At 34.7% G+C, this 22,313-nt stretch overlaps 1 protein-coding gene across 1 annotated transcript in view; it reads left to right on the top strand.

The window, feature by feature from the left end:
• The first annotated feature begins 2,376 nt into the window (after positions 1 to 2,376).
• The window catches only part of LOC141519008 (glycine N-acyltransferase-like protein 2), a 27,515-nt gene continuing 7,578 nt past the window's right edge, over positions 2,377 to 22,313 (top strand). Inside the window, exons 1-5 of the mRNA XM_074231443.1 lie at positions 2,377 to 2,483; positions 6,691 to 6,796; positions 9,526 to 9,633; positions 19,415 to 19,541; positions 21,793 to 21,973. Of these exons, the coding sequence (XP_074087544.1) occupies positions 6,719 to 6,796; positions 9,526 to 9,633; positions 19,415 to 19,541; positions 21,793 to 21,973 (494 nt within the window). The 5' untranslated portion in view covers positions 2,377 to 2,483; positions 6,691 to 6,718. The remainder of the gene's footprint in view (positions 2,484 to 6,690; positions 6,797 to 9,525; positions 9,634 to 19,414; positions 19,542 to 21,792; positions 21,974 to 22,313) is intronic.

Below are 22,313 nucleotides of genomic sequence, written 5' to 3'. Positions count from 1 at the left end.
GCTTTACTATTTTTCAATTATGTCTGACTGGATTTTCTTGGCAGTGATATTGGATAATTTGTCATTTTTTTCTCCAGTTCATTTGACAGATGAAGAAGCTGAGACAAACTGAAGAGTGTCTCAAACTCATTCTTTTTAGAACTTATAGTATTAAATATGACATTAGGCCTTCTACCTCCTGCTACACCTGTCCCATGAAAGAAGAGGAAGATGAAAGTTGGTCGGAAATGAGATGACCTTACAACTTACCAAAGCTAACCCCTTTATCTTTCAAGAGTACCCTTTCCAGTGGCAGCTAGGTGGCGCAGAGGATAGATAGAGCACTGACCCTGGAGTCAGGAGGATCTGAGTTCAAATCCAGCCTCAAACACTTAATAATTACCAAGCTGTGTGATCTTGGGCAAGTCACAACCCCATTGCTTTGAAAAACCAAAAATAAAAAAAGAGTACCCCTTCCATCCCATCTCCTCCCACAAAATTTCTTTCCCTTTGTCATCGTCAATTTTTTGCTTATTTTCAAACTCTTCCCATCTACAGGCTCATTTCCTACCACCTACAAAACATGCCCACATCTTCCTTATCCCGAAAAAACTCTCATTTGATCCTTGGCTCCATGACAACAACCATCTTATACATCTTCTGCCCTTTGTGACTAAACATAAGAGGTCTTATAGGGTCATATAATTAGTAGGTATGAGACTGGATTTGAACTCAGGAATATGAGTCTTCCTGACTCCAGACTTGGCTCTCTATCCACTGCCCCATCTAGTTGCCCCTAGGAAGTTGATTCCAATCTATCGGTTCAATCTCATCAGACAATTAACATCCCCCCCCACACACACATACACAAAGACACACAAACACAAAGACATACACACGTCATATCATGTGACATTTCTAAAGTAATCATCATTCAATTCTGGATCTCTATATTGGCATTTCTCTAGGACTGTCAATAATGTGCTGAAACCAGTTCTAACTTGTTGACAAAGTTCAACCATTAAATTTTCAGTGGTAGAGAGCATTTCCACCTTAGAAATCAGCAACTTTAAATCAGGACTCTTTTATTGGTTTTCTAACCTTAAGAAAACAATGGAGAAAGTTTTAATGAAGCAGATTTCACTCAAAAGTGAAATGGATTTTTTTATATGTATTTTTCATATGTACTTTTTCAAGAACTATTTGTACAACATTTCTCATTACAACACTTGAATGAACACTCTACTTACCTCCATTTCACTGCATCCTTGCTTCCATTAAAATGCAACATGAAACTTTTGCATGACACTTTGGTCCAATTCCCTCAACTACTAGTGTTTCCTTCACATACTACCTTACAATGAACTATTTTGTAGATATTTGTACTAATTAACATTAACAAGTATTCTTGTATTTACCTGTTTCCCTCAGTGTAGTATAAAAACCTTGACTATAGGGATTTGATATATATGTATAAAACCTTGGAAATCTTAAAACCTAATATAATTGTTAATCATTATGATGATGATGATGATGATGATTATTCAGCTAGATGGCACAGTGGTTAGAACACTGACTCTGGAGTCAGTGGAATCTGAATTCAAATGTGACCTTAGACATGAGCTCTATGATCCTGGACAAGTCACTTAACTCTGTTTGACTCAGTTTCTTCATCTGTCAAATGAGCTGCAGAAGGAAAATGTCAAACCACTCCAGTGTCTTATCCATGTAAGCTTCAAATGGAGTTATGGAAAGTCAAAAACTACTAAAATGACACAATAACAAATTATTATTAATTTTCTTTATTGTCATTATTTGAACTTGTGAAGCTAAAATAATATTTATGGAATATTTTGCAAATCTGAAGTACTATATAAGAGATACTTAACATTATTAATATTAAGGTTATTTTTATCTTCACTACCTAGCACATGGCTTGGTATATCATAAAATATTAATGAATAATAATTTGTCAGTGCTTTGATTACTCATGACAACTTTTTAAAAGAGATAGGTGTTCTTTCCCCCATTTAACAGATGTGAGTACTGAAGTTTAAAGAGGGGAATTGTAATATCAAATAGGATTGCAGGCATCATACCAAGACTTCCCTTTTTTAATATCAGTGCCTCGGTATAACATCCAACATATATGCCGATAAAGTTTTAGATAACACTCAAAATAGAAACCAAAGAACCAGGGAAATCCTCAGAAATTAATGATTACATATTTTCCTGAGACTTATGAAGTCAGCTTTTAATGAGAATCAGAGGATCAGAGGATCAGAGTATGTGTTCCCACTGCCCACTTCTCAAATTCTATTTATTATTTGAAATACTTTACTTAGTATAAGAAACAGAACAGGATTAATTTAGTTAAAGATTGGTTCAGGGTGGTTCTGGACAAAGGTTAACTTCAGCAAGGGTCAGATTCTAACCAACAAACTTAGGGAACTGGGAAATAGGCAGATGACCTCCCCTCATTCTTCAATTTCTCCATTTTCTAGGTAAGTTCAATAATTTTATTATATATTTTAAAAACTAATTCCCCAAATGGAGATATAGCAGTAGCTTGTTCCAAAAAGTAACAAATCAAACAGTAACTGTGTTGGTCTAAATAGACAGTTATTTTTTCTCCACCAAATCAGTTTGCTGCTTTTTTAAAAAATTCAACATGAGTGTCATCTATCAGAGAACACTTAATAAAAGAATGACAGTGAAATGTATGAGATCATGAAAATGGTGGTGATCAAAATGTTTTTGACATCTATGTTAGAAGCATTATCTATTAGATTTTCTCTTTCTCTCATTCTTATCTCCCTCAATCACTACAACATAAGTTAGGTTAATTTTCCCCAAAGATTGACAATTTTTTTCCCCAGGACCTGATGGACCTAAGAATAGGGAAAGGCTTAAACTGTGCCTCCCTTATCTTATACTGAAGTATCTTATACTTAGGGATAAATAAATCTTTGATGATTGTTCCATGAACTCACAATATCTCCTTTCATTCCAACATCAACCAGAAATAATAGAATTCTAGAATTTCAGTCCTACTCTTAACAAAATCTTTACCTGAAATATTCCCCCCAACATGAAATATATATACCTATTTAAAATAATTATATTTAAAATATTTATCATATTAAATAATTTAAGTTTAAATTTCAAATAATATATAATGACTCAATATATAAATAATTGTATTCTATAATATTACATATAATATTGTTGTGATAATATTAATATATTGTACAACACATATTATATATTAATATATTATAATATAAACATAAATGTATTCTATATGCTTAGAAGTATGCATATAAGTTGATTCAATCATTCATTTATTAATATTAATATAGTTACTCAGATCCACCACTCCTTACCTATTTCACCTTAGCAAAGGTACAATTATTCTGGGTTTCAACTGTCTCATCTGTGAAATGAGAAGGTTGGGTTAGGTGACTCTGAGGTCCATCCCAGCACTACTTCAATGTGCCTATGATTTAACTAGAGACTACCTAAGTGCAAAGTTCAACTCTGCAACTTACTGTCTCTAACTTAAACAGGGCACTTAACCTCTGATTCCCAGCTATAAAATGAAAAGCACTCACTTTGGCTCCTTTTATAGCATTGCTCATAAACTGCATATCTGTGTTTATGTAGCTATACATGCATACAGAAATCCATCCATGTGCATGCACACACACATATATGCACGTATGTATACATATATATGTATTTTCCATAATTGTTTTTTCACAGCATAGCTATATATACATATACACACACATATATACATACAGGGTTTTTTGGGGGAGTGGTTTTGTTGCTTATTTATTTTTTGAATCAAACCCATGATTTCATTGATATGGAGAATTTATAGTAGAATTCTTCTATCACTGTAGATGGGGCCTATAACTTACAGTTTCAGTGAGTTCCCTGGTCTAAGTGACTTTAACAGGGTTAAAATAGCTATCTCATATCAGAGGCAGGATGTGATCCTGAGTCTTCTATTCTAAGGTCATCCACAAGACTGGGCATGCCTGTCTATTCTGTTCTAGAAGGAATTTTAACAGAAAATATATCATTCTTCTTTTCAAAGATGTCTCATTTTAGGACTATGGCCTATATTTGAAGATACCCCATTTGGAACTAATAAGAATTTTATGAACAATACTCATATGACTTCAGAACCAAAGGGGCCAAAAAGCAATCACCTATCCCAGTTCTGCCATTTGATAGCCAAAGAATCTGAGACCTAAAGAAATGAAGTTGAGATTTGAACTCTACTTTCCAGAATCAATCATAAAGTTGGGAGACATCTCACTGGTCCCCCAATTCAGTCCAATTCCAAGAAATTAGGCAATTGTTCCGCCACAAAGCTAGTGTCAGAAGTAGGATTTATACCAACATCTCCTGATTTCAGAAGTTCTAATTATTCCACAGTGTCATGCTGCCTCCAAGACCCACAACCCATCCACTCTGCCATAGTACCTATAATGACTAAGACGACTTCCCTAAGGTACAGAACCTTATAGTGTGCATCCTAATCTGTGATCACAGATCACCTATCATATTCCATGCCAATATCAGTTCTGACAGACCATGGCATTGTCCAGAGTAATAATATAAGTGCTTAGTTGAACAATCTTTTTATTACTGCCTACTTAATAACTTGTAATCAAATCTTCTGTCATACAACTACTTGAAAGCACCTTCCCACCCACTTGACCCTCCAGAATCTTACTGTATGATGGAGGATAGCTCATTTTATCTGCTCAATCCTTCATCCAAATGTTTCACAAATGTCACATTGCCACACTTCACCACCCTCTTACTTCTTACCTTTTGCTCTGGGAACTGTGACAAAATCAATTCCATTATTTTTTCTGGAAATAATGATGATGATGATGATGATGATGATGATGATGATGATGATCCTTCATTCTTGAAGACCATGACCTCAGGGAGATGCTGCCATGAGATGCATGTGAATTGGATTTGAATGAGGGGACTGTGCTAAGTCACCAGTTCACTTTTTCCTCCTGAGTCATCTGGATCCAGTGGCCAAATATGGATCAGGATGACTGAAGATGGCCCTGAATGCAAAGCAATCAGGATTAAGTGATTAGCACAAGATCATATGTCTAGTGTCGAAAGCTAGATTTTAAATCAAGGCTTCCTGACTTCAGGACTGATGCTCTATCCATTGTGCTATCTAGCTACTCCCATTTATGAAAAAAAGTCATGTCAATGAACTGTCCAGTGTCTTCACTCGTTATTTCCATGACTCCACAGACCAAAATTCCCTTCCCGAGTCACCATTCCTCTATTTATGATGTCTCCCTGATTAGAAACTATGAGTCTTGAAATCAGGGATGATATCATATGTGTAATTTTATCCCTAATACTTACTAAAGTGCCGCACTCATAGAAATCATTTAACAAATGCATTTTCATCTACTCATTTGTTTGTTCCTTCACATATCAAATAAACCATTTCAGGGAATAAATCACAGATCTTTGATGAAGAGTACCAGCACTGGCAGTCTTCTAACTCCTGGGATGGGGAAGGGCATTTCATTAATTAGTATAGGAAAAAAAAGATCTTTAAACTTGGAGTCAGAAAAACCATTCTCTGCTCAGATACTGGATGAATGGACCTAATCAGCATATTTCTATTCAAAGGGTCTTGGCTCTCCTCCTCTGTAAAATGGAAATTTTTCTGCAGAAATAGAAATTTACATGGGAACTTTATTATATATTTAAAATGAACTGCACTTTGTAAATAAGAGATTTTCAGCTTCATGTGTAATTATTCCTAAATTAAATATAAAATAAAAATAAATACAAGAAAAGAATTATTTTTGTGTTGTTTTTTTAAGACTGGAATTAACAATAGCTGTCCTGGATACTTGACACAGTTGTAATGAAGTTAATCAACCACTAACAAGCATGTATGTGAAGTATCTAATATTTCTACTGGACTGAAATGGTAAAACACATATTAAACACTGGGAATAAAAAGGAAAAGAAAAATGATATAATTTCTGACATTAAGGAGCCTACAGTCTTTTTTTTAGGTTTTTACAAGGCAATGGGGTTAAGTGACTTGCCCAAGGCCACACAGGTAGGTAATTATTAAGTGTCTGAGGCCAGACTTGAACTCAGGTACTCCTGACTCCAGGGCCAGGGCTCTATCCACCATGCCACCTAGCCGCCCCCTTACAATCTTAAATGTATGAAAAATCCCAGAAGCAAAAATGGCCCGATAAGAGGCAATAATATACAAAGATCATTTGCACTGTCATATTGCTCTTATTAGGCAATTTTTGTTGGATTTTATGTACTAGTCAGAAAGGAATAGATCAAGGTGTGAGTGACCTTGGTTCTCATTCACTCTGGTGACCTCACAGATTCAAAGGTGAGTGCTATGGCATCCCTCAGACTTCCATGATACCAAAGGATATCGTGCATTCCCTAAGGGAAACCACTGAAAGACTGAATTTCCCATGGCTGGCTACCCAAACAATTAAATAACCTAGGACCAAATTTACTCCCTTGGCCAATGAGTTAAGTCAGACTGAAATGGAAAAAGTTGAATTCACAATGTGTCACCAATCACTCATTTTATCTCTACTTCCTTAAGTTTTTGAGAAATCCCATGGGATTCCTTAACTCTTTTTATTCCCAATGTTTTGGTTAAAGGGCAAAGAGGTGGACAGTGCCATAAAAAATGTTTCTGTTGAGAGAGGTCCACATGCTGCAGATTCTACACCAATCCCTGGCCAAAAGCATCCCAGAGTCCCTGAAGGTAAGTCAGGTGGAAGCCACCAGAGACAACAAGAGATGTGGTTAACCCTGATGATACCCTGATGTGGATAACCCTGATGAAACTCAGCAAACAAAAGCAGGAAGCAGAGAAATGGGAGCCTAGAGTGACCACTCTTGACAGCAGACAAATCCACTTCATATCTTGGACACTCAGTTTCCTCTACTGTCAAATAACATTTTGTTCTTTTCTTTGTTCCATCCCAACCCTTCTTATCTCCTCATACTTTTTAAATTTTATTTTATTTTATTTGCAAGGCAATGGGGTTAAGTGGCTTGCCCAAGGCCACACAGCTAGGTAACTATTAAGTGTCTGAGGTCGAATTTGAATTCAGGTCCTCCTGACTCCAGGACCGGTGCTCTATCCACTGCGTCACCTAGCCACCCCTCATCTCATACTAGTACTCTACTCTTCTTCCTTTTAAAACTGCAGTGCAATCACTTTTAGCTGCATAGTACATTATCTCATAAAACTTCTAGAGACAATTTACTCAATGTACTAAAAGATCTTTTAACATTTCAAGGGCATTTGAAGGCCTGGGACTTTCCCCCTGTTATCCTTCCCACTCTATGGAATCTATCCTTTCTATCTAAGTAATGGCAGCATTAATAGAGTTTTGACAAAGCACGTTACATATGCTATGCCATTTGAGCCTCACAATAATCCCATAAATGTAGGTGTGATTATAATTTTCATTTTTTTTAAATTGTGGAAACTGAGATAGATGACTTTTCCAGGATTATAAATTATTGTCTGAGCTTAGGACTTCTGATTCAAAGCCTAACACTATTTATTTTGCCACATAATAGTCTTTAATACATGTAACCGACTCCTTTTCCAATTCATTTCTTAGACATTTCCCTTAACATTCATGGAATCACTGGAAATGTGGTGCTGCTTAGTTGTCTATTTATAAAAATTCTCCATCTCTCCAGTATTCTTTGTTTTGCTCACAGTTTTTAAAATGTTCACTTTTTTAATTCAATAATTATTTAAAATCTTACTTCATATAAGATAATATGCTAGGCTCTGATGCTATAAAGTAAAAAATGAAACAATTCTATCTCTCCAGAAGTTTACATTCTACTAAGAGAATACATTATGTGTTGTACTCATGAGGTACTGGAAAGGAATTATGAAGCAAATTCAGGAGAGAGAGAGAGAGAGAGAGAGAGAGAGAGAGAGAGAGAGAGAGAGAGAGAGAGAGAGAACAATTTAGAGGATTAACATGATACTTGGAAGAGTAAAGATTCTAAGAAATAGGAGAAAAAGGAGTGACATGAGCAAATAAACAAAAAGATAAAAATTGAATTCCTAATTTGAGGAACAGCAAAGAATTCAGATTGCCTAGACATAGTTGGGGAAGGGGGGGTCCAAAGCTTTGAATTTATTGCTGTAGAGACTTACCAATGTGCAAACATCTTCTGCCAGTGCAGTTTCGATCTATAACTTGCTTGGCTTCCTAGAGAATTGAGAATTTAAGAGGCTTTAAAATCTCCTAACTAGCACAGAGTCAAGAGTTGGATCTGAGACCTTGATTCCAAAGTCAGTCATGTTGCTTCTCTGTCAGAAATGCTGAAAGAAGGGAACTCATGTGAAATCACAATGAAGAAGCAGAGGGAGAAAAATTGTGGAAGAATGTTAATGCCAGGCTAAGGAGTTTGGGGTTTTTCTTCAATGGGGAACTACTGAAAATCACTAGACAGAACAATGAAGTCGTTGGTGAGGATTTCAGCTTCTGTGTGGAGATGGCTCAGAGAGCTAGAAGCTGATGGGAGGGAGACCAGCTCGGGGCCTATTGAAACAGTCCATGTGTTAGATGAATGAGTATAAGTAGCCTGTGGTGGGACAAATGAATAAGATCTTCAGGTAAAATGGGATCGAAACTACAATTGACTGGATGTGGACAGTGAGGAGGAAGGAAGATAATTCAGATTATAAAATTGGGTACAAGAAGCCTAGTCACAATCTTTACAAAAATAGTGAGGTTTTAAAGGATAATGAGATTGGGGGGAACTGAGTTTTGTCTAACCCAAGTTGATATTCATGTGATAATATACAGCAGTAGTTGCTAATGAAGAATTGAAGTACAGAAGACAAAATAAAGCTAAATAAAAATAATGATGACTAAGTTTATAAACTCATCTCTTTAGTCATCATTATTTTTTAGCTCTATTTTGTCTTCTGTACTTCAATTCTTCATTATATATATATGTATATACATATATATATATATATATATACATATATATATATATATATATATAATTGCAACACAGGCCATTTTGGGGGGGTTAATTTAAGACTGAGGAGTGACAAAATGGAAGCTATTCCTATTATTAGTATTCACCTACATCACAGGATGAAATGTAGCATCTTCATCTCACATAGAAACACTAGTTTTTTTTTTGAAGAAATCTGCAGTACACTCTAGAATGATGGGAAATAGGAAGAGAAGACAGGAATGATAGAAAGAGATGGGATTTAACAGAGAAAAAGAAAAAAATGGAATTTTCTGAGACATTAGCAAAATATGCATAAATATGAGCATCAATGGTTCTATTTGTCACTGAAGTCACAATTGACCTTGGAATAATGTTATCATTTTCCCACAACTACAGGTCCCACTTCCATTTTACTACCCTGCCTTACTACTTTGATGAAATGATAAAGCTTCTTTGGTCTTACCTGTCTCTGTCTTCTTACTGAAGGTGTATGGTTCCATTTTCCATATAATTAGAGGAAACCCCTTCAAGTTGGAGGTTCTTGTGGACTCCTGGCCAGACTATCAGAATGTCATTACCCGGCCTCAGAAAGAGGTAAGATTATTAATTAGCAAGCATTTATTATCCATCTGTTACATGCTAAGCACTAGGAACACAAAGACAGAAATGAACACACTCCTGACCTCCTTGGATCTTTCATTGCATTGAGAGAGACAATATCCATATGTTAGTAGATATCCAATATATTAAAAATAAAGACAAGGGAATTTGAAGGGAGAGTTCTATTACTTGAAGGTGATCAGGACAGTTTTCAAGTAGTTCAAACTGAGTTTTGAAAGAAATTTTGAAAACATTCTAACAGACAGAGAGGTAAGAAAAGAGAGTATTCCAGGAATGGGAGACATTCTCTACAAAAGGTATGGACATTTGATGGAGAGAAAAGGCTGAAGACTAGGAAGACTAACAGCACCTACCTCAAACCAATCAGATCTTCTCTAGAAGTCATAGAAAGCTGGGAGCCACCATTAAAACACCTCTTGACCAAACCAGGAAGAGTCAAAACAGAAACCAATTATTATAGACTAATTTCCCTAATGAATGCGAATGCAAAAATCTTAAATAAAACCTTGGCAAAATAATTACAGCAAGTTGTCATTAGTATAATACATTATGACCAAGCAGAATTTATTCCAGGAATGCAGGGTTGATTCAGTATTAGGAAAACTGTCAGTATTATTGAGTATATCAATAAGAAACCTAACAGAAATCATATGCTGAAAAAGCCTTTCACAAAAAGCACCCAATCCTACTAAAAACAGTAGAGAGCATAGAAATAAATGGATTGTTCCTTAGAATGATAAGCAGCTATCTGAAACCATCAACAAGCATTATGTACTTTGAAGACAAGCTAGAGGCATTCCCAATAAGATCAGGGTAAAACAAGGATGACTGTTATCACCACCACTATTCAATATTATATTAGAATGTTAGCTTCAGCAATAAGAGAAGAAAAAGAAATTGAAGGAATTAGAATTGGGAAGGAGGAAACAAAGCTTTCACTTGTTGCAGATAACATGATGGTATATCTAGCGCAGCCTTAAAAAAATCATCTAAAAGGCTACAGGAAAAATTAGCAACTTTAGCAAAGTTGCAGGATATAAACTAAACCCACATAAATCCTCAGCATTTCTATATATCACTAGCAAGATACAGCAGCAAGAGCTAGAGATAGAAATCCCATTTAAAATAACTTCAGACAATATAAAATAATTGGGACTCTACCTACCAAGGCAGATTCAGAAACTCTATAAAAACAATTATAAAACACTTTTTCACACAAATAGAATCAGATTTAAATAACTGGGTAAATATCAACTGCTCATGAATAGGCCAAACTAATATAATAAAAATGACAATTCTACCCAAGTTAAACTATTTCTTTAGTACCATAACAATCAAATTTCCAAAAAATTACTCTAATGAAGAAGAAAAAATTCTACCTAAATTCATATGGAGAAACAAAAGGTCAAGAGTATCATGGGATTTAATGAAAAAAGTGCAAAAGAAGATGGTTTAACCATACAGATCTAAAATTATAAAGCACCAGTCATCAAAACTGTGTAGTACTGGCTAAGAAATAAAATGAATAAAGTGGTAGATCCATGGACTAGATTAGGTGCAAAAGAGACAGCAGGAAATGATTATAGTAATCTGCTGTTTGATACACCCAGAGTCCAGCTTCTAGGATAAGAAATCACTTGTAAATTAAAAACTGTTGGGAAAATTGGAAGATAGTATGGCAGAAACTAGAATTAAACCAATATCTTATACCCTATACCAAGATAAGATCAAAATGGGTGCAGGATTAAGACATAAAGGCAACATTATAAGCAAACTGGGAGAAAAAGGAATAGTTTACCTGTCAAATCTATGGAAAGGGGAGCAGTTTATGACAAAGGAAGAAATGGAGAACATCATTAAAAACAAAGTAGATAATTTTGATTACATCAAATTATAAAGATTTTTCACAAAGAAAACCACTGTAACCAAGATCAAAAGAAATGTAAATTGGGGGGGGGGGGAATTACAGCTAGTATTTCTGACAAATAACTCATTTCTAAAAAATATAGAGAACTGAGTGAAATTTATATATAAAACAAAAGTCAATCCTCAATTGACAAATGGTCAAAGGATATGCAGAGGTAATTTTCAGATGAGGAAATCAAAACTGTCTATAGTCATATGAAAAATTGCTCTAAATCATTACTGATTAGAGAAATACAAACTAAAGCATCTCTGAGGTACAACTTTACACCTCTCAGATTGGCCAATATGATAAGAAAGAACAATGATCAATGTCGGAAGGGATGTGGGAAATCTGGGACACTAATGCATTGTGGATGGAATTGTAAACTGATCTAACTTTTCTGGAGAGCAATTTGGAATGGCGCTCAAAGGGTAATGGAAATGTGCATACCCTTTGATCCAGCAATATCTCTACTGTGCCCATATCCTAAAGAAATCATGAAAAAGGGTAAAAACATAACTTGTACAAAAATATTCATAGTAGCTCTGTTTATGGTGGCAAAGAATCGGAAATTGAGGAGAGGTCCATCAATTGGGGAATGGTTGAACAAACTGTGGTATATGTACATTATGGAACATTATTGCTCTATTAAAACCAGGAGGGATGGGAATTCAGGGAAACCTGGAAGGATTTGTGTGAACTGATGCTGAGTGAGATGAGCAGAACCAGAAAAACTTTGTACACCCTGACAACAACATGGGGGCGATGATCAACCTTGATGAACTTGCTCGTTCCATCAGTGCAACAATCAGGGACAATTTTAGCAAATCTGTGATGGAGAATACCATCTGTATCCAGAGAAAGAACTATGAAATTTAAACAAAGACCAAAGATTATTACCTTTAATTTTTAAAAACAAGTTGTCTTATGTACTACATAATTTTTTTATTTCTAATATTTTATTTCTTCCTCAAGGATATTTTTTTTTTCTCTCTCAACACATTCAATTTTGAACAATGTATATCATGGAAACAATGTAAAAATTATCAGGTTGCCTTCTGTGGAGGGTGAGGGGAAGGGAAGGTGGGGGAAAATTGTAAAACTCCACACTTTATAACAAACATGATAGGTAGAAATTGCTATTGCATATAATTGGAAAACAAATAAAATACTTAAATAAAAATAAAAAATAAAGCACCTCTTAGATGCTTTGTATTAGTTGATGATAGTTATCTCATTACGCATTTCTCCTCCCATACATGAAGATTTCCATTAAATGTGTCATTATATTTTCTTACTGGATGTTACCTTTATCAGGTAATCATTCTGTTCTCTTGCTTTCTTGCCAAACACTTTTATTTCTTTTTTTTGTCGTTTATTTCCATTATGTTTTCCCCTTTGTTTTACAATTATATACAATGTTAGTTTCTACAATCTCTCTTTTTCAAGGTTTTGAGTTTTAGAATCTTTTCCCCCTCACTCCCTTCCCTCTTCCCTCCCCCAACAGAAGGAAATCTGTTATAAATTTTACATTTGCATTCACAATATACATAGGTCAAAATAGAATGTTTTATGAGAGAAGAAACAGATCCAAAAGGAAGAAAGAAAACATTTGAGATAGCAAAATTACTTAATACATAAGACAATTTGTAAAAATTAAAGATAATAAGCTTTGCTATTGGTTTAAAGTCCACACTTCCTATTCTGGATACAGATGATATTCTCCATCACAGATCCCCTAAAATTATCTCTGATTATTGCACTGATGGTTTAAGCAAGTCCATCGAGGTTGATTATCACCCTATGTTGTTGATTATGTACAATGTTCTTCTGGATTTGTTCATCTCACTGAGTATCAGTTCATGAAAGTCTTTGCAGGTCTTTCTGAAATCCTGTCCCTTATGATTTATTAAAAAATAATATTCCATCTCATACATATTCCACAATATGTTCTGCCATTGCCCAATTGATGGGTATCCCTTCAATTTCCAATTTTTTTTTGCCACTTGTAGCAGAGCTTCTATGGGATTTTTACCCTTTTTCATGATCTCTTCAGGATTCAGAGGGTATGCACATTGTTATTGCCTTCTGGGTGTCATTCCAAATTGCTCTCCAGAAAGGTTGGATCAGTTCACAACTCCACCAATAATGCATTAGTACCCCAGATTTCCTACATCCCCTCCAACATTGATTCATATTGGCCAATCTGAGAGGTGTGAGGTGGTACTCTCTAAACTCTCTAATTGATAATAATTTAGAGTAATTTTTCATAGTACTATCAGAAGCTTTCATTTTCTAGTATGAAAATTGCCTTTGCATAGCCTTTGATAATTTGTCAATTGGAGAATGATTTATTTTTTAATAACTTTGATTTTGTTGTCTATTTATTTTATAAATAAGTGCTTTCTCAGAAATACTAGATGTAAAAATTATTTCCAGGGGTGCCTAGATGGCGCAGTGGATAGAGCACTGGCCCTGGAGTCAGGAGTACCTGGGTTCAAATATGGTCTCAGACACTTAATTGCCTAGCCGTGTGGCCTTGGGCAAGCCACTTAACCCCATTTGCCTTTGATTCTTGGTTACAGTGATTTTGCTTGTGCAAAACCTTTTTAATTTAATGTAATCAAAATTGTCCAGTGTATTTTTTCAATAATGTTCTCTATCTCTTCATTGGTTATAAACTGCTCCCCTTTCCATAGATATGACAGGCAAACTACACCTTTCCCCTCCTAATTTGGTTATAATTTTATATATAATTTATATATATAATATATATAATTTATAATAACTTTGACCTTATGTTGGTGTAGGGTGTGAGATTTTGATCTAACCCTAGTTTCTGTCTTACTGTCTTCCAGTTTTCCAAGCAGTTTTTTGAAGAGTGAGTTCTTATCCCAGAAGCTGGACTCAGGTTTATTAAGCAGTAGTTTACTATAATCATTTTACACCTCTCTTCCACTGATCCACCATTATTTCTGAGTCAGTACCGTAGCCTCTTGATAACTAATGCTTTTTAATATAATCACAGATATGGCATGGCTAGGATGCCTTCTTTTTGCATTTTTCATTAATTCCATTGATATTCTTGATTTTTGTATTCCTCCATATGCATTCAGTCATTATTTTTTTAGCTTACTAAAGTAATTTTGGGTAGTTTGATTATATGGCACCAAATAAGTAGTTTCATTTAGGTAGAATTGTCACCTTTATTATATTATCTCAATCTATCCCATGATATCGTTGTCCAGTTATTTAGATCAGATTTTATTGGTGTGAAAAGTATTTTATATTGTTTTCATGGAGTTTCTGAGTCTGCCTTGGCAGGTGGCTTCACAAGTATTTTTATGCTGCCTGAAGTTATTTTAAATGGGATTTCTTTTTCTAGCTCCTGCTGCTGATTCTTGCTAGTAATACATAGAAATGCTGAAGATCTATGTGAGTTTAGTTTATATCTTGTGACTTTGCTAAAGTTGCTAAATCTTTCCAGTAGTTCTTTTTAGATAACTTTTTAGCATTCTCTAAGTATACCATCGTAACATCTGCAAAAAGTGAGAATTTTGTTTCTTCCTTCCCTAGTCTAATTCCTTCAGTTTCTGTTTCTTCTCTTATTGCTAAAGTTAACATTTCTAATACAATATTGAATAGTAATGATGATAACAGGCATCCTTGTTTTACCCTGATCTTATATGGAATGCTTCTAGCTTATCTCTATTACATATAACACTTGTTGATGGTTTCACATAGATACTGCCTATCATTTTAAGGAACAATCTATTGATTCCTATGCTCTCTAGTGCTTTGAGTAGGAATGGGTGTTATATTTTGTCAAAAGCTTTTTCAGCATCCATTGACATAATCAAATGATTTCTGTTAGTTTTGTTATTGATATAGTCAATTATTCTAACAGACATCCTAATATTAAACCAATCCTGCATTCCTGGTATAAATCATGCTTGGTCATAGTAAATTATCCTTAGTGATACCTTTCTTTAATAGCTTTGCTAGTGTTTTATTTAAATATTTTTAATCTTAATTCCCTAGGGAAATTGGTCTCTAATTTTCTTTCTCTGTTTTGACCTTTCCTGGTTTATGTATTAGCTCCATATTGGTGTCATAGAATGAATTAGGTAGAGTTCTGTCTTCACCAATTTTTTCAAAAAGTTTGTATAGAAATGGACCCAATTGTTCCTTGAATGTTTGATAGAAATCATTTTTGAATCCATCTGACTCTGGAGATTTTTTTCTTCATTCCATTGATGGTTTGTTGAATTTCTTTGCTGAGAGAGGGTTATTTAGAAATTTAACTTGGACTATTTATATTTTTGTAAATATTCATCCATTTCATTTAGATTATCACATTTATTGGGACACAGGCAAAATAGTTCCAGATTATTACTTTAATTTCCTCCTCATTGGTGATGATTTCACCTTTTTCATTTTGGATACAAATAATTTTGTTTCTTCTTCTTTAAAACCAAATTTACCAAAGGTTTATCTATTTTTGCTGATTTTTCATAAAACCAACTCTTCACTTTACATCCTTTTTTTTGGCAAGGCAATTGGGTTAAGTGACTTGCCCAAGGTCACACAGCTAAGTAATTATTAAGTGTCTGAGGTCAGATTTGAACTCAGGTCCACCTGATTCCAGGGATGTTGCTCTATCCACTGTGCCACCTAGCTACTCCCTCAGCTCTTCATTTTATTTATTAGATCAATAGTTTTCTTACTTTTGATTTTATTAATTTAATCTTTAATTTTCAGTATTTCTAATTTGGTATTTATTTGAGATTTTTAATTCATTCTTTCTCTAACTTTTTTAGTTACTTTCTCAGTTCATTGATTTCTGCTTTCTCATTTTATTCATGTCCATACTTAGAAATATAATATGACCAAATACCTACTTTGGTATTTGGCTCTATGCCATAAGTTTTAGAAAGTTGTCTCTTTATTGGCATTGCTTTGAGGAGATACAAGTTGTAACTGTGAAAAGTTTTTCATTTGCTTGTTTGTTTGTTTGTTTGGTTTGAAAGAAAAATCAGTAGGGAAGTCACCTGGCCAAGGCTAGACCTAGACCTCTCTGCTTCTCCAACCCCAAAGTGAGTCCACCTCACAGCCATGTTTACTCCACCTCTTTGAGTAAATCCAGTACTAAGTAGCTTGATAATGATACATTTCCTTGGGAAACACATTTCCTCAGTCTATCTAAACACAATTTTCCAGAACTATTATTTCAGTTTGAAGGACTTTTCTAGATTATTATCAGGTAATTAAAGTATCAATGTTAAAAGAGGGTGAGGCACTTTAGAATTCACTCTTCTGCTAAATGTTAGCCTAACTAAATCCTACAAAGCAAGAAAGTCCCAAATTCTGGAAGAGTTAAATAGTCAATGCTTCTTTGATATCTCAAGGGATACGTAATCCCAGTTTAATGAATCCTCCCTCCAACAGTGTCAATTATAACTCATCTTTAACTTCTCATCCTAGGAAGTTCTTGCCTAGGATTTCTCATTAATCATCTAGAAAAGATGTCTTTAAAAAGAGCCTCCCAAGACACTGGTACCTTTTTTCAAAATAGTGACATCCCATAGCTATCAGTGCAATTTTGGGGTTTTCCATTTTTATTAACCTTCTTTTAACTACATGTCCATATCATCTCTTTTTTTTCTGATAATACATTTAATAGAAATATTGTATGAGAAAGTGGGGCAACTAGATGACGCAATAGATAGAGCTCTGAGTCTGGAGTCAGAAAGACTCATCATTCCTGAGTTCAAACCTAGTCCCCGATACTCATTATGAGATCCTAGGCAAATCACCTGACAGAAATTGCCTCAGATTCCTTATATGTTAAATGAACTGGAGAAGAAAATGGCAAACCACCCTGGTATATTTGTCCAAAAAGCCCCCAAACCCCCAAAGCAGTCATGATGCATCAGATGGAACTGAAATGACTGAACAACAAAAACAAGAAAGAATGCAATAACGGTAAAAACAAAGAAAAGTAGTTGAAAAATCTTGCCTTAATAATCTCCCAGATGGAACAAGATTGGGTTGAAATTCTGTTGTAGTATAGAAAATGATAAGCTGGTTAATTGGAAAACCATGGAAAGATTTGGATTTATGAGGGAAGACATTTTCCAGCTTCAGAGAAACAAAGGAAGAAATATGTATGAGTATGTATGTATGTTTATAGGTATCTAAGTATATAGATATAGATATGTATGATATATTTAGATATCATATATCTATATCTCTATATATGCATATATTTTTAAACTTATTGAAGTCTTCTTTAATGTGGGATGAAGTGAGAAAGGGGAAAAAATAAAATAAAGCAAAAGGTGCATAGCAGAGAACAAAAGAAAATCAATAGGCAAGCAAACAAAAGCTGGGTAGCTTTGAAAATAATATACAGTATATAGTATATAGGGTTTTATAATAGAAATCTGTTGTTTTATTGAATCTTCTCTTTTTGTCTGCTGTGTGTATGACAATGCATTTTTTCTCATTTTATATTTAAAGTAAAAATTTTAAAAATTGCAAAATATATGCAGCATAATACATAGAGTATGGTTCCCTTAATGATTGTTCTCTTCCTGAAATCTATGTCTTTCTTCTAAAATTCCTCTCTTCTGTAAGAAGTAGTGATAAAAATATCACCTATCCTAAATGATATTTGGTTTTTAGTCAAATGTCTGTCTAGGATAAAAATTATAATAAAATCAGTCAGGGGGACCAGAATTAATGATATAATGCCTAGGAACTCATAACGAATATCAGAGACTAGATTTGAATTCAGAAATGATGAGTCTTTCTGACACCAGACTCAGAGCTCTATCTACTGAGTCACCTAGCTGCCCCATTTTCTCATAAAAAATTTCTTTTAAATGTATTATCAGAAAAAAAGAGATGATATGGACATGTAGTTTAAAAAAAAGGTTAATAATAAATGGAAAGCCCAAAAGTTGCACTGATATAATTTTTACATTGATATTGAGGATTATTAATATAGCAGCTAATATTAATTTGGGGCTTTAAGGTATGCAAAGTACACTATATACACTATCTCATTTGATCCTACAACAGTCCTGTGAGATAGGTATAATTATTATGCTGATTTCTTACATGAGGAAAATAAGGCTAAGAAAGACTAAGTGTCTTGCCTTGGGTCACCCAGATAATAAAGGTCTAAGGTGGGATTTGAAATCAACTCTTCTTGAGTCTAAAACTCATATTTTCTCTTCCACGTTGCCTGTCACCTAACTCATATGTAAATAAGTTTTATGATCCACAAGTAAAGAATGACTTTGATATTTCTTGGTAATATCAAGATGATCCAGAGTTTTGAAAGTATTCCTGGGAAGCCCAAGTTCTCAGATTTCCTATCAAGCTAGAAAGGTCCTGAGAATGATCTCTAAGGTGCCATCTGAGGATCATTCATCATCAGAAAGCTAACCAGTATAAGATGATAGTTTTTCAGTCACATTAACTCAAAAAGACCAACTATGAAATATTGATGGATCCTCATCTATCATCAAAGAAGTTGCCAATCCAACTTAAGCCTCTTCCTCTTGAGGCTTCTAAATTCAACACCTTTACAACTACCTATGTTTTTCAAGACAATACAGTTAAGTGACTTCCCCAAGGTCACACAGCTAGCAAATATCAAGTGTATGAGACCACATTTGAACTCAGGTCCTATTGACCCTAGGGCCAGAGCTCTATATACTGCTCCTCCAACTGCCTCTTGATTTTGACCCTTTAATCAAATCTATCTGCAATTAAGTTGCGTCTTTAGAGGCAGACTTTGACAATGATACTCCACTTCCTCTAATCCATCCTGCACAGGAGATGACTGATGACATGGATCCTTATACAAACACTTATCACATCTTCACCAAAACTCCTGATAAATTGCCAGAGATACTGGAATCTAGTAAGGTTATCAACTGGGATCAGATTTTCCATATTCAAGGTAAGCTTTGAAACAAAATGAATTTTTATAATCAGGTAACATTTCTCAAGTAACGGCTATCTGAAAGTTATCATTGTTGGCATCACAAGCTAGTTGAGGAGACATAGATGAGAAACTGAAGAAAAAAATAGGATACTAGCAAGTTGGTAAGTATAAGTTTTATTATCTTTATTTTAGGACTAGGACCTCTCTCACCAAAGACATGAAATGGTTCTCCTGGAAATGGTAAGCCTGGAATTCAAACAAAGTATATGTTTAGGATAAATTTAACTGTGTTGTAACTTCTTTGAATAGGAGTTCTTAGGAGGAGATAGCATGGTGTCTTTCCTGGAATCTATTCACGGTTTTGTTATTGCCTTACTGTATGGGCTTTAATGACATTCCTTATTTCTAGACTTTGGTATTATTTGATATGAAAAGTGTGAAGTAGATGATTTCTAAGATTCCATTATTGTTAGTATTTTTGATACCATCTATGAATTTTCTCTTTTTCCCATCCTTTTTCATCAAGACCTCTTTTTTTCATCTTTTATTCCAGTCTTTTTCTCACTAAGATCAACGTTTCTACTTATATGCACCTGATAACTTCTTTTTTTTTTATTCTCCTTTCAGAATTTGCCTCATCAATCCTTTCTACTCTTTATTCCATTTTCAGGTTCTGACTGCCCAATGACTCCTTCTCAGTCATTCACAAATGGGTGCATACCCATCTGCCTTACCCACACAAATATTTTGAGTGATCTTGAACTTCCTCAGCCTAATGTCTTATAATTTCATCCCCTTTATAGCCAAACTCATAGAATCCTATACTCTAATTTATTCCATTTTCTTACCTTCCATCCCTGAACCCTGTGCAATCTGACTTCTGACCTGACAATTCAACTCAAACAGTTCTTGCCAAAGTCATGAAATCCAGTGTCCTATTTCAGTCTATCTACTACTTGGCATCCACAGCATTGGAACAACCATTCTTATATATGCTTTTTCTTGGCTCCCAGGAAAATGATCTCCCCTAGTTTTCTTCCTACTTCTTTCACCAAGTTCATATTCTGACCGACAGTTAAATTGTCTGCATAAATTTGGACAAATCATTTAACTTTTCTAGGTATTCATTTCCTCCTTTTTTTTTAAAGTGAAGAGACTTGAATGCATGAACTCTATTGACGGTTGCTTCTCAAATCAAACATTCTTTCTGTTAATGATTATGATAAGTGCATAAGAAGGGCATAGAAAAATATTTATGAGAACTACGAGCAAGTCAGAAAGTATTCATTAAGGCACTTTCTATGGGTTGGGTCACTGTGCTAAGCTCTGGGGATACAAATACAAGCAAGAAAAGAAAAAATAGAATGTACCTACTTGGGGGTCAGGTGGAGAAATGTGGAGATTCAAAAACGGAGTCAAGGAAAAAAAACAAAGATGTGAGAATGACTGGACCGAGAACTTCTGGGAAACAGTGGTTCCTCCTAGAACACTTATCAATTAATAAACCTATCAAGCACCTACTGGGTGCAAATCATTAGAAAACATTTCTAACTTGGATGAGGAGAGGAGGATTATAAAGTAGAGAAAAAGACATCATTGAAGAATTTTCAAGAATAAAAGAATAGGGGCAGCTAGGTGGTACAGTGGATAGAGCACTGGCCCTGGAGTCAGGAGAACCTGAGTTCAAATCCGGCCTCAGACATTTAATAGTGACCTAGCTGTGTGGCCTTGGGCAAGCCACTTAACCTAATTTGCCTTGCAAAAAAACCCTAAAAAAACAAAAAAAAAGAATAAAAGAATAGAGGGAAAGGATCAACTGTCAAAAAGGTAAAGATGGAGTCAATGTGAGAGAAAGCATTGTCTTAACTAAAATGAATTTCTTTTTTTGTTTATATAGAGTTAGGGAGGGCCAAACGAGTTCAGGTACATGTGATTCTTCCAGTTTGCAGGAGAACCTAATATTCATGTTCCAGAGTTCTGATTTATTGTATAATTGAGTTAGATTTAGAGCCAGAGAGAATCAGGTGAGATCATAGGACCACGGATTTAGGAATAATGAGGATCTTAACAACCACATAGTACCGCCAATTTGTTTTACAGAGGGCCAGTGAGAGGAAGGGATTTACCATTTTCCAAGGAAATAATAGGATTGGAATTCTAACCCACATTTTCTGATTACAAATGCTATTTACATTTAAGCTGAACTTTCTTAGAAAAAGATAGAGACAACTTCAGCAAGAACTTTTTTTCCTTACTCTCTCCCTAGGTTGCCAACAAGGTTTGGATGAAAAGATAAAAAGTGTTGCAGCTTCAAAGTCAGTACAAATAGATTACTCCAAGAGGTTTCTCTATACAACTGAAGCTATTCAGCAATTGAAGTCTTCTAATAAGAAAATGATTGAGAAATTCCATGAAACAGCTACCCAAAATACTAGAAAGTTTAAGAGGTAAGATATGGATAACCTCCTGTTATAATATGATAACACTGGATTGTTGATAATTAAAGAGTAAGATTTTATCATCTGGAGTTTTTGGTATGAAAAGGAGATTGATGAGAAATAAAATATCCTTGGTAATCCACTAAGATCCTCCTCTCCTGTCTCCCTGTGGCATGGATGTAGATTTGGGTAGCCAGGGGAATTCAAGCTCTGTCAAATACACCCATTCAGATAGGCTGAGTATAAGACTGGCAAAAGGCAGTGTACCTCAAATCATAATTTTGGAAGGGCTCAGTCAATTTATTGCTGAATACTTTTGGTTATTTTAATATTATTTAAGTAAGAGAGA

This window comes from Macrotis lagotis, chromosome 3 (genome assembly GCF_037893015.1).
Source record: "Macrotis lagotis isolate mMagLag1 chromosome 3, bilby.v1.9.chrom.fasta, whole genome shotgun sequence".
NCBI classification, from domain to species: domain Eukaryota; kingdom Metazoa; phylum Chordata; class Mammalia; order Peramelemorphia; family Peramelidae; genus Macrotis; species Macrotis lagotis.
Note: the sequence above shows the minus strand (reverse complement) of the source record. Positions and strands in the feature narration are given on the sequence as shown.